Source organism: Sarcophilus harrisii, chromosome 2, assembly GCF_902635505.1.
Source record: "Sarcophilus harrisii chromosome 2, mSarHar1.11, whole genome shotgun sequence".
NCBI lineage: Eukaryota > Metazoa > Chordata > Mammalia > Dasyuromorphia > Dasyuridae > Sarcophilus > Sarcophilus harrisii.
This window is the reverse complement of record NC_045427.1, coordinates 446,655,061-446,668,591: the sequence shown is the minus strand read 5'-3', so window position 1 is coordinate 446,668,591 and position 13,531 is coordinate 446,655,061. Positions and strand designations below refer to the sequence as shown.

General features: G+C 36.3%; 1 protein-coding gene across 7 annotated transcripts in view; it reads right to left on the bottom strand.

The window, feature by feature from the left end:
• RABGAP1 (RAB GTPase activating protein 1) overlaps window positions 1-13,531 on the bottom strand; it is a 198,137-nt gene that overhangs the window by 29,362 nt on the left and 155,244 nt on the right. For 6 of the 7 annotated variants that reach the window (XM_031954259.1, XM_031954261.1, XM_031954262.1 and 3 more), the window contains 3 exons: window positions 9,644-9,718; window positions 4,692-4,817; window positions 3,495-3,638 (listed from right to left, as the gene is read on the bottom strand). In XM_031954259.1, the coding sequence (XP_031810119.1) occupies window positions 3,495-3,638; window positions 4,692-4,817; window positions 9,644-9,718 (345 nt within the window). Of the gene's footprint in view, window positions 1-1,557; window positions 3,453-3,494; window positions 3,639-4,691; window positions 4,818-9,643; window positions 9,719-13,531 lie in introns of those variants that run through there. The other variant, XM_031954265.1, reaches the window with a different exon arrangement.

Sequence of the window (13,531 nt, the reverse complement as noted above, 5' to 3'; positions counted from 1 at the left end):
CTTTTTGCCTGAGAAATTTTTATGTGACCCTGGGTAGACAGTTATATAAAATATGTATACAAATCAAACATTCAATGATAAATCATCAAGAAATTTGCTTTAAAACACTTCTTTGGTATATGTGGAATTTTGTCATTTAAGATGAAAGCAAATTTGCAAACTAATGAAATGGGTTGCTTATTTATTTTTACATAAAGAATTAAATCTTGAAAATGCGGAAACACATATAGAAGAATTGCACATATTTAACTTAAATTGGATTACTTACTGTCTAGAGGAAGGGGGTGGGGGAAGGAGGGAGAAAAAATTGGAATACAAGATTTTGAAAGGATAAATGTTGAAAACTATGCATGCTACTATTATTAAATTTTTTAAAATGAAAAAAAATAAGAATTAAATTTTGGCAGAATATCTGATCCTGTAAGACATAGAACATTCATAAAAACCTTTTACTATTGCCAAATTTTTCATGACTCCCACGTTCAGTTACTCCACCCTATTATGGGTTTGCTTTGTTCTATACCAAGAACACCTGCAATTTTCTTCACTTTGCTGATTACCTACCTATATTCTAAAAGGCTACTCCATGAAACTTTTACTGATTCTTCCTCCCCATATACCCTATCTAGACAGGACTTCTCCCTCATCTAAACTCACAAGACTTCATAATCCTCTTTATATTTATACATTCTAATTTACATTTCATTTATTTATGACTATGTCAATTTCTACCGCTTCACACACTGAATTGTAAACTCCTTGCTGATAAGAAATAAGTTTCATTTTCTTTGTCTTCCTCACGGATCTAGCAGAGTACAAAGTAGAAGTTAGTGTACCGGAGTGGAAAGAAGCATTAGACTTGGCAGCCTGAGAACTTGGATTTGAATTTTGGCTTTTTCTATGTGATCTTGGGGAAAATTGACACCATTAGCCTAGAGCTCCCCCTTTCTTCCTTCTCACCCCATAACACTCAGATATTTTCCCTCACTATTTTTTCCTTCATCATGCACTTCTTGTCAAAGCAAACCTCTCTACATTTAGTCTTGATTCCATTACATTTTGTAATTTCCAGGTGTTTTTTCTATCATCTCCATTCTGTCATTAATCTTTAATCTCTGTTTCTACTGACTTTTTCCTAAACACACCTCTATCTCTACCTATATAGGCTGCTTCCCTGTCTAAAAATGCACTTACATCCCACCATCCATCCTATTATCAGCATCCCAGTGCTCATCATTGTTCTATGTCTCCTTTTCATGCCCAAACTCCTTGAGAAAGTCATCTACAAGCCTCTTTCCCCTGCTACCTATTTATCTCGTTCTCTGCCCATTTGATTCTAATTCCTTAAAAGTCAGGCTTCCAGCCTCATCATTCAATTAAACCTGCTCTTTCCAACGTTACCAATGATCTCTTAATGATCAAATACAATGATCTTTTCTTCTCTTCTCCCACTATACTATTGCTTTTGGTGATATCCTTAGCTCCCAAGGATTAAATTATAATCTCTATGTCAGGGATTGTCAGATTGATTTATTTAGTTCTAAACTCTCACATTACCTCCAATCTTGTATTACCCTTTTCAATATTGGACATGTTAAATTGAATCTTAAATTCAAAATATCCAAAAGAGAACTCTAAACCCTCCCTTCTTAAATACTCTCACTCATGCTTATAACCTAGGTGTCATCCTCCACAACTTGACTCACACTTGTTCCAAATATCAAATCTGTTGAAACCTCTCTTAACTATGTCTCCTTCTTACGTCTCATAGACTACCAATATGGCAAAGGCCTTTGTTACCTCACACCTGCACAATGTGGGAGCCTGCTAGTTGGTCCCCCTGCTCCCAGGGTGCAGCCCATTCTCTGGGAAGCCCCTTCTGTGCCTAGCTCATGTGACTCACCTGCTCAATAATCTCTAGTGGGTCCCGTCATCTTCCACCCAGCTGGTATGCCTGGTTTTTGTCACTATCTCTAGGGATTCCTTTGTCAGTAAGATGGAATCAATTTGGAAACTCACTTCTCATGCCTTCCTGGCCCTGAGAAACCTTCCTCCCTCTGACAGGAAAGGGGAAGGGTAGATACTGGAGATCTTTCCAGATTCTCCATTTAATGAAGGGGCCCAGTATAGATATCTTGTCATTCTTCACAACTACAGGTCTTCTACAAGACTCTGTACTGGGTATTTCCACCCCCCAGCTTTTTAGGTGCTGTGTTTCCCCCCAATTCATTTAAGAGATCTTCAAAGGCATGGGCTGTCTTTTGCCCTTGGGCTGTCTTTTGCCCTTGTGCTCTCACTACTCAGCACAATACCTGGCACAAACAGTAGGTGCTTAATAAATGTTTATTGACTAGTTCCCCATTACCTCAATGACCAAATATGAAATCTTGTTTAGCTTTAGAGTTCCTCACAAACATGCCCTTTATGATTTACTCACTACTACATATTCTATGATCCCGTGATATTCTTTCTGTTCCCTGTGCACAACACTTTATGCACCAAGTTTATGCCTTTTCTTTGGCTTTTCCCTATATCTGGAACACTTTCCCGCCTTTTCTCTATCCCTGGCTTCCTTGCCTTCCTTTAGGTGCCACTTAAAATCCCATCTTCTGAGGAATTTCCTGATCACCCTGGGGAAGCTAGTGCCTTCTATCTGTGATTATTTCCAATTTATCCTATATATTTTTTATACATAATAGTCTACAGTCTGTCTCCTCTATTCAACTGTGTGCTTTTTAAGAGTTCACTTTGTTTTTGCCTTTCTCTGTATCCCCAATGCTTAAAGGATTTGGAGCCAAAGGGTGGTGTAAGCTCCTTGAAGCATGGACTAGTTTTGCCCTTTTTTATATCCCTAGCACTTAACACAGGGCCTGGCACATGGTAAACATTTAAATGCCCAGTGACTATCCACTCACTGTCTTTCCTTCCCTGAGCCTTTAGTTTTATCATCTGCAAAGTGAGGGAGTTAGACAAAATGTTATCTAAAGTCTCTTTCAGCTCCAATTCCTATGATATTATAAATTTTTTATCTCCCTTATTATTTATTTCAAGCACACTTTATTCATCTCCACTTGTCCCACAGCCTTTTTCAATGTGAGACCTAATACAGCACATTGCATGTGACACTAGCAGATAGGTGAGGAGGGAGGCTCATTAGATTTAGAGGGGGATTAAGTAGGTTTAATAATGTTAGTTCTGTATATGCTAACTTGGTGATCCTGGACACGTCACACAATTATAGAATATTTGAATTGGAAGGTGTCAACTAGTTCAATCCCTTCATTTTACAGATAAGCAGAGTAGAGCTCATAGTAATAAAGTGATATTTTTTTCAGGGTACTTGCAAAATGGGAATGTTTGGCATAGGGGATTTATATAATATGCCTCAATTTACAAGGTCTGAATAACAGTTAGAAAGCAGGGGAGCATGTTATTTTTGAAATGGTGGAAAGACCATAAAACACTGGCAAAGTTATGTGGTCACTGATACATACCTCACACAATAGCAAGTCAATTATATGGAAGACCATATAGAGAGGAAATTTCGCAGTGAAGAGTGTAAGAAACCACTGGGAAGCATACATATGTGCTTCAAGGCTTATATCCAGGAAATGGTTGTATAGGTCGGGAATGTATTCCTGAAAAAGCAAACTAATTAATTTTTTGCATAAATGTAATTGTTGACTCATCCTTTGAAGGCTCTTAAATCTACCAGGAAGAAGACAATAAATAAAGTCATATACTTATGTGAGTTCTTTCTCTCTTTTTCCCCCCTTCAAGAAAACAAGAGCAGTCATTGAGAAGAAAATATAGCATCTGGAATTCAACTGGAACAAACCAATTCTCTTTAATTATTCAGTTTATGAACTAGCCCCTCCCAAATGGTGAGAAAAACTTGAAAAATTAATTTTCTCTACTAGGTTAAAATATATTTGGAAAAGATGACTTTATTTCTTGTATAAAAATCATAAACAGAAAAAAACAAACATCTTTGTGGACATCATCTCTTTACTGATTTTGTTGGGATCAAGTCCGTTGAACATCATTTAACTTTTGAGATGTTTATGAAAATAGAAACAATTCACATACATCAGGGTCATAACTTATAAATTTTTGTACTATTAACTGCAAAAAAACCCAAAAAACCCCAACAAACCAACCATAAAAATTATCAACACTATCAAAAGAAAAAAACCCTCCAGATGGAAATATATGAAAAAAATTAAGTCTTATTAGGACTCTTTCCCTGCCAAAATTGAACCCTAGAGGTCATTTAGTCCAACTCTTAATTTATTTCATAAAAAAAGTGATTATCCCCTGATAGAAAACATTTACAGATGAGGCACTGGCTTAAAAAAATGCAGATTATTTAATTATTTGACATCTTTAATTATCTAGAAGTTTTTCTTATAGTGAGCCTTATATCATGCCTTTCAGTAACTTCCAATTGTTGTTTCTACTTCTGTTCTCAAGTTCAAGCAGTTTTCCTATTCATTCATTCTCTCATAGGGCTGCATAATATCTCAGTGGTATGGGCTCCAGGCCCTCCCAGATCCCGGTTGCTCTTCTTTGGATTTGTTGTGGACTGTTAATATAACTGCTTTCAAAATGAATATTATATTGTGAACATAGTCCGCCCATGGAAAAAGACAGTAATATTATAATTTCTTAAATACAATTTGATCTTATACCTGCATGAGGCGCTCCAACTGGTAAAACTTGCAGTGCAAATCTTCAAAGTTTTGCTTGAAAAGTTCCCTGAGTCCATAGTCAAACATGATTTTGACTAGAACACTGAAAGCTTGTTCCTCAGGCATCTATTAAAGAAAAACAAAACAAACAAGAAAAGAGATTTTGCAGCAGTTTCTCTTCAATATATTAAGCTCAAAGCTCCCTGGACCCATCTGGATGGCAGACAAAACCAGAAATCTGTAATTACATTTCCTATATCATGATCTGAAGAGAAAACATCTATATCATGATCTCTTCTTTAAACTTGAATATCATTTCCTCAAGCCAAAGAGGCAATGTTAAACCCCAATGCTGTGAAGAGTTAGCATTATTTTGTCCATTCTATTTGTTTTTCTGTTCATTTCTCTTCATTTTATGGAAGGGGAACTGAGATCCAGAGAATAGGTATTGCTTAAGGCAGTGGTTCTCAAACTTTTGTTTTCAGTATTTTTATCCTATTAAAAATTATTGAGGATTTCTCCAAAGCATTTCTATTTATCTGGATTATATTTATAGACATTTACCATATTGGAAATAAAAACTATTTTTGAATTTGTAGACCCTCTAAAAGGGTTTCAGAGATCCCCAGGATTCTCTAGACCATACTTTGAGAACCACTGGCTTAAGGTATATTCTATAGAGATTTAATGAACTAAACAACATAAAAGAATAGCAAATTTGGAATCAGAACCTCAGTCTCTTTGATTCCTGATCTGGTGTTTTTTTTTTTTTTTTTATGCTGAGGTATCCATCATAACATCAAGTATATAAAAACCACTGTAATTTACTGTCAAAAATATTAACTCATCTCAACTGACCAGAAAAGATACAAATAGCCAGAAACTGTCTTATTAATGAATGACAATTATACTGTAATTAAACTCCTACAAAAAATCTTAGTTCACTTTTATTCATAAATGGCAACATTTAAGTATATACCCCAGAATGAGATGGAAAAATACTTGGCTATCAACCTGGCAAAGTATCTGATTGTTTTTGTTTATAAAGATCTGGAAATTTTACATTTACAAATATATTCTCACAGTAGCAATCTCTCAAAAAAGGGCTATAGCAGAAGATAAGTGTGGAAATCATTGGAAAGAGGGTTAAGTAAAGTAATAGCTAAAAGACATCTACTGGGTTATTGTATGAAGGGTATATTTAGAGGGCATATTTATCCTTTATAAAAGGCCTACATTGTTACACAAAGTCTAATGATACTAATAACAATATGGTTCTTCATATTTTACAAAACACATAAAACCCCCCCCAAACAATTCTAGGAGGCAGACTGAGGAAATGGATGTTTTTTTTGTTTTTTTTTTTAATAGCAGATAACTAAGGATTAGAGTACAAATGACTTGGACATTTTTACACAGAAAGTGACAAAGGAGAAACTTGAATCCAAATCTCTACACTTTAAGTCTAGTGCTCTTTCTGTGGTACACTGCTTCTTAGGTAGGGTTGGAGAGAGATGATTGACCTAATATGACACTCCTATTTGAATTGCTGACCATTCCATAAATATTATTAATTAACTGCATGCACTGTTCTTGGAGTGAATGGAAGGAGGTTTAAAATTTAGATAAGACAAACGTCCTAACTTCAGGGAGTCAATATGAAACACACAATATCACATGCTAAGTGCATTGTGAGAATCAAATGAGGACACAGTAAGCGCTATATAAATGCTAGCTGTTTTATTATAGAGGAACAAAATGAAGAAGAGAGAAGGTTTCTGAAGAGGCTGGATGTGAGTTACATTTTAAAAGGCAAGAATTCCAAAGGCAGAGGAATGTGATATATGCTGCCTCAATAAAACTCAGAAGTAAGACTTGGCACTATTTTAAGTGATGACACTGCAAGAGGGCTGACAGCATCCATACAGCCACTATAGCAAGCACCAGCATCCTCCCACAGAGATTTCAATAATTAAAACCCATGAATTATGGTTAGGGAGCTAATTGTCCTCCTGTTTCATAAAAGGACCATGATTATCATACCTCTTATTTTAGAAAAGAAAATTATGAGGCCCAATGCTAAGAACAAATTAATCAAAATAATCTTGTGAAAATCCTAAAATTGGATAAGAAACGTAAAGCTGACTGGGAGTCAGGATGAACCAAATTTGAATCCTGGCTCTTGTACCTTTTTAACTGTGTAATCTTATACAAGTCACTCCTTTCTCCTCCCCACAGTTTACATTCATTTCCCAGTGTTCTTTCTTTGGGTGTAGCTGCTTCTGTCCATCATTGATCAATTGAAACTGAATTAGGTCTCTTTGTCAAAGAAATCCACTTCCATCAGATTACATCTTCATACAGTATCGTTGTTGAGGTATATAATGATCTCTTGGTTCTGCTCATTTCACTTAGCATCAGTTCATGTAGGTCTCTCCAAGGTCTCTGTATTCATCCTGCTGGTCATTTCTTGCAGAACAATAATATTCCATAACATTCATATACCACAATTTACCCAACCATTCTCCAATTGAAGGGCATCCATTCATTTTCCAGTTTCTAGCTACTACAAACAGGGCTGCCACAAACATTTTGGCACATACAGGTCCCTTGCCCTTCTTTAGTATCTCTTTGGGATATAAGCCCAGTAGCAACACTGCTGGATCAAAGGGTATGCACAGTTTGATAACTTTTTGGGCATAATTCCAGATTGCACTCCAGAATGGTTGGATTCGTTCATAATTCCACCAACAATGAATGCATCAGTGTCCCAGTTTTCCCGCATCCCCTCCAACATTCATCATCATTTTTTCCTGTCATCTTAGCCAATCTGACAGGTGTGTAGTGGTATCTCAGAGTTGTCTTAATTTGCATTTCTCTGATCAATAGTGATTTGGAACACTCTTTCACATGAATGGTAATAGTTTCAATTTCATCATCTGAAAATTGTCTGTTCATATCCTTTGACCATTTAGCAATTGGAGAATGGCTTGAATTCTTATTAGAGTCAATTCTCTATATATTTTGGAAATGGTGCCTTTATCAGAACCTTTAACTGTGAAGATGTTTTCCCAGTTTGTTGCTTCCCTTCTAATTTTGTTTGCATTAGTTTTGTTTTGTACAAAAGCTCTTTAATTTGATGTAATCAAAATTTTCTATTTTGTGTTCAATAATGGTCTTTAGTTCATCTTTGGTCACAAATTTCTTCCTCCTCCACAGGTCTGAGAGATAAACTATCCTATATTTCTCTACTTTATTTATAATCTCGTTCTTTATGCCTAAATCATGGACACATTTTGATCTTATCTTGGTATACGGTGTTAAGTGTGGGTCCATGCCTAATTTCTGCTATACTAATTTCCAGTTGTCCTAGTAGTTTTTATCAAATAATGAATTCTTATCCCAAAAGTTAGGATCTTTGGGTTTGTCAAACACTAGATTGCTATAGTTGACTATTCTGTCTTGTGAACCTAACCTTTTCCACTGATCAACTAATCTATTTCTTAGCCAATACCAAATGGTTTTGGTGACTGCTACTTTATAATATAGTTTTAGATCAGGTACAGCTAGGCCACCTTCATTTGATTTTTTTTTTCATTAATTCCCTTGAGATTCTCGACCTTTTATTATTTCATATGAATTTTGCTATTTTTTCTAGATCATTAAAATATTTTCTTGGAACTCTGATTGGTATCGCACCAAATAAATAGATTAATTTAGGGAGTATTGTCATCTTTATTATATTTGCTCGGCCTATCCAAGAGCACTTAATATTTTTCTAATTATTTAAGTCTGACTTTATTTGTGTGAAGTCACTCCTTTCTTTCAGGCTCAATTACCTCTTTTGTAAAATGATGAAGTTACATTGTATGAGCTCTAAGATTCCTTCTTGTTCTAAATTTTACATCCTTATAATTTCCTACAACTATTTTTTTCTTTTTAAAATATGTCAAAGATTTTCATTCTTAAAGTTCAAACAGATTTCCTGGCTGCCTTACCTTTTTAGTGCTTTCAAAGTTCCTCTAGAAATGATCATGTAAGCTTCATGAAGAACTTTACTGACAGTGGTGTGAAACAGATACCATTCACTTTTGCCAAATTTGAGATAAAAGCACATGCAAATACAAAATTAGACTAATATTTATATAGGTACACTCTGATAAACTCACCCAGACATTCAAGGCCCTATGAAATCAGACACCTCTCTCCATTTTCAGCTTCATCTAACACTACTCCCTCTCATGTAGTTAAATCCGATTGGCTTCGTTGTCATGTACACATCAAGCCCTTTCCTATGTTCTCAGTTTTCCTTCAATGTCTAGAATATCCCAACCCTTATAGATCTATGCCTTTTGAAATCCTCTTTTACCTTTCAAGCCCCAGATCAAAAAGTGCTTCTTGCAGGAAGTCTTCCCTTATCTTCCCAGTCAGAAATGACTTACCTTTGCAAGGTACTCTATGCCTTTGTTGTGCTTTTGTCATACCATATTTTTCATTACAGATAATTGTCTAATTTCTGTATATTTGAGTATAATAATAGCTAATTTTATAAAGCATTTACTGTATGTTAGGCACTGGGCTAAGTACTTTACAATCAACATCACATTTTATTTTGACAACAACCTAAGAGGAAGATGCTATTATTATCTCCACTTTACAAAAGAAGAAATGGAGGCTAAGCAAAGTAAAGTGACTTGCTCAGACTCACACAGCTGGTAAGTAGCTGAGGCAGGATCTGAACTCAGACCTTCCTGATTCTAGGCCTGACACTCTATCCACTGAGCCACCTCACTGCATCTATTTTCTCCCTCCAGTTAGATGCAAGCTCTACAAGGTCAGGAGGCTTAGTTATCTCTGCATCTCCTCTTAGACCTATCAGATAATCGGTATGTTACCAATTGTTGTGAATGGAGGGGATATGTGTTGGCGTGGAGAAACCCATGGTCACCTACATGCAGAAGCAAAACAGCAGCAAGGAACGACTGGCCCTGGCAGTAGCCGATCTCTTCATCATATACAGAGTAGGCCTGGAAAAAGAAAAGAGATTTTACTTGCCAAATCATCCATATATCAAGGAAAGCAAAGGGATCTTTCTGTGAGCAGCGCAGCAGGCTGTCCCCTGCCTAGCTAGATTGTCACCTAAGGCTGTCAGGAAAAGCTGGCAGGGATCAAGGATATCATCCGGTCCAATAACATTTTATAGATGAGGAAATCCAATCTAGTCAGAAGAAAGGACTCTTTCTGTAAGGTTCAGAATACTAATTAGACTTATTCCTGTCCAGCTCACTGACTGCCAAGGAGTCTCAAACACTGTGTAGCAAAAATGGAAAACTTGGTAAAGTTGATTCAGCTTTCTTCCTGTAAGTGGCAGGAGAGGTACAGCCAAAATAAGTCTCCTTTAGCAACGTTTTTTAATGACAATGATTTTTCTGAAAGTATCTTTTTAGGTTTGATCGACTGTCATTTATTCCTACCCAGCTTCTCAGATCCTTCTTTTCTAAAGTATACAGATACTCAGCATTTCTCAGAATATAGTCTTTGGCTTTTTTGGTCTTTTAAATTACTTTTCAGGATTTTATTAAAAATAAAAACAATGATTTTTTTTTTTTTTTTTGAGGGGAGAGGATTGTTTTAATGTCGGTTCTGGTAGAAAGTAAGAGCATATAGATTTTAATTGGTTTTTTTTCCTTTTTGATAAATTCATTTCTAAGGAGATTCCTCTTTATCCTTTCCTTTTTATTTTTCCACTTAACCTTCCTTACCAGGATCCTTTCAATTTTAATAAACCAATATGGAATTAATATATTTGGATTTTAAATCTCCTAGCAAAAGATTCACTGCTTGATTATAGTGCTAATAAAAATAAAATTAGTTTTAAGAAAAACTCAATTGTTTGAAAGTATTAACATGTGATTAAGCTGCATAAAGCTTTTTTCTATCATATCATAATTTTACTTTCAGAGTTTTGGATCAAATTTTTCACAGTCTGGTAATATAAATTTAAGAGTCATATGTTAAATACTTAGTGCCAATTTGCCAAAAAAATCAAATGTCTACTTCCTGATTTGGGACTTTAGATGTGCTTTTTTTTCAGAACAACACTAAAGCAATCTAATACAAATATTAATCTCATGCTCAGCTGCCAACTCCTACCTGAGGCTTTTACTGATCACCCCCATTAGCATTCTTTCCTCCTTGAAATGACTTAAATTTTACTTCATATTTATTTACTTGCGTCTCTTTTATATCTATCCTATAAATGTGAATTCATTGAACATAGGGCCATTTCATTTTTTGTTTTTATTTTCTTAGCTAGTACTTTGTGTCTTACACCCACAGATTCCTCAATAAATATGGAAAGAATTGGATTAAATTTGTTTCAGTTTACCACACATATGAAGCCACTAGTTATGTGTCAGATGCTGAATGTACAAAGATGAAAAATGGCAACAATCCTTGGGCTCAAGGCATTTACAATCTAGTAGGAGAGATTAAACACTAAATATTTCACCCCCAAATCAGCATTTTTCCCCTACATTAAGTAGGCCTTACTGATCAATCTGATGAGGTATATAACAGGAGAAACTGAGTCTGTATGTTACCAAAGACAATATTTATTCATGTGAAGTTTTGACATTTTAATTTCCTTACTGGTTATTTCTTAACAATCATTTTTTTGGGGAATGGGGGCAGTGACATTTACAATTACAGCACAAGATAGAAGGAAAAGAAGATAGGCTTAAAATGATTAGAAAGAAGATTGTGGGGCAGATAGGTGGCGCAATAGATAGAACACTAGCTCTGAAGTCAGGAGGACCTGAGTTCAAATATGGTCTCAGACATTTAACACTTCTAGCTGTGTGACCCTGGGCAAGCCACTTAACCCCAATTGCCTCAGCAAAAAAAAAAGAAAGAAAATTGTCATAAAAATGTCAATCATAAGCATCTGAGGAAGACATTCAAAGTAAAAGGAATTTAACTCTGAACACCTGTAACACAACAGTTTGTATAATACAATTCAGCATTTAATAGAATTTTGATAATTTTTTTTATTTTTTGAAATATATTTTTTTCCTTCAAAGTTCAGACTAGGTGCCATCTTCTTTATGAAGTCTTCCAAGTTGGAAAGTAGTACTTCTCCCTTACCATCTTTCCCATGGCACTTTGCTTGGACATCTCCTGTGTGCTTATCAGTCAGTCAGTACATAAACATTTATTAACTGCATACTTTTTGCCAGGCACTGTGCTAAGAGTTGAAGATTACAAAGAATGGTAAAAAGACAGTCTTTGCTCTCAAGGAACTCAGTCTAATGGGAGAGACAAAATCTACGAACTATGTACAGACTTGCCATATGCCAAAACATATGCAGGATAAAGAGGACACAATCAATAGAGAGAATGCCCTATTTGAAGGATCATGAAAGATTTCCTGAGGCAGGTGAAATTTTAGCTAGGATTTGAAGGAAGCCAGGAGGTGGAGATGAGAAGGAAGAACATGTAAAGAGGAGGATAGTCAAAGAAAATGCCTGGAATGTCTCTTGATCAAAAAGAGACCACTGTCACTGTATTGCAAAGTATGTGGGAGCTGGGAGAAGGAGGGGAGAAAGTTATAAGAAAACTATAAAGCTTGGTGGGTGGGCAGGTCATGAAGAGCTGTGTACACCAAAGAGAGGATTTTACATTTGATGCTATGGGTGATAGGAAACGACTGGGGAATGATACAGCTTTAGAATGCCCTGTGCTTTAGGACAATCACTTTGACAGCTGAGTGGAGGATGCAAACTCCTCCAGTGGAGGAGAGAAAGGTTTGTGGCAAGCAAACTGGCCATCAGGCTATTGGCACAGTCCAGGCAGGAGGTGATGAAGGTGGTAGCAATGTCAAAGGAGAGAAGGAAGCCTACATGAGAAGTCCTACGAGGGTAAAATCAACAAAATTGGACAACAGATTGACTGTGGGGGGAGAGGGATGAGAGAATGAGGACTTGAGGATGACAAGTAGGTGCACCTAGATTGTGAGCCTTGCTGACTGGGAGAACAGTGGTGCCCTCAACAGTAATAGGGAAATTAGGAAGAGGGAAAAATTATAAGGAAAGATGACCTCAGTTTTCATCATGCTGGGTTTAAAAGATCTATAGGACATCCAATTTGAGACATCCAAAAGGCAAATGAGTGATACAAGACTAAAGGTCAGCAGAAATCAGGCCTGGATAAGTAGATTTGAGCATCATTAGTAGAGAGATGAGAACTGAATTTATGTGAACTGATGAGGTCACAGGGTGAAAAAGAAGAGAAGGAGAAGAGAAGAAGGCCCAGGAAAAAGCCCTTGGGGACACTCATGGTCTGCTCTTGTTGCTGTTTCAGTCATGTCCAACTCCTTGTGACCCCATTTGAGGTTTTCTTGGATTTTAAATTTTGGAGGGGTTCATCATTTCCTTTTTTACTTCATTTTACAGATGAGGAAACTCAGACAAACAGGGTGAAGTTCCTTGCCTGGGATCCCACAGCTAGTAGTGTCTGAGGCCAAATCTGAACCTAAGAAGATGACTCTGAGCCCAGTGTTCTATCCATTGGGCCACCCAGTTTGGCCCAACACTGGTAATTAGAGGGTGTGAAATGGATCAAGAATCAGAAAAAGAGACTGAGAAAAAGAAGTCAGGGAGGGAGGAGAACTAGGAGAGAGCCATGTCACAAAAACCTAGAGAGAAGAAAGTATTACAAGAAGAGACTGACAGTGTCAAAGGCTGTGGAGAGGTCAAGAAAGATGAGAACTGAGGAAAGGTCACAAGATTTGGCAATTCAAAAAGATCGTTAGTAATTCCAGGCACATCAGTTTTAGTTGA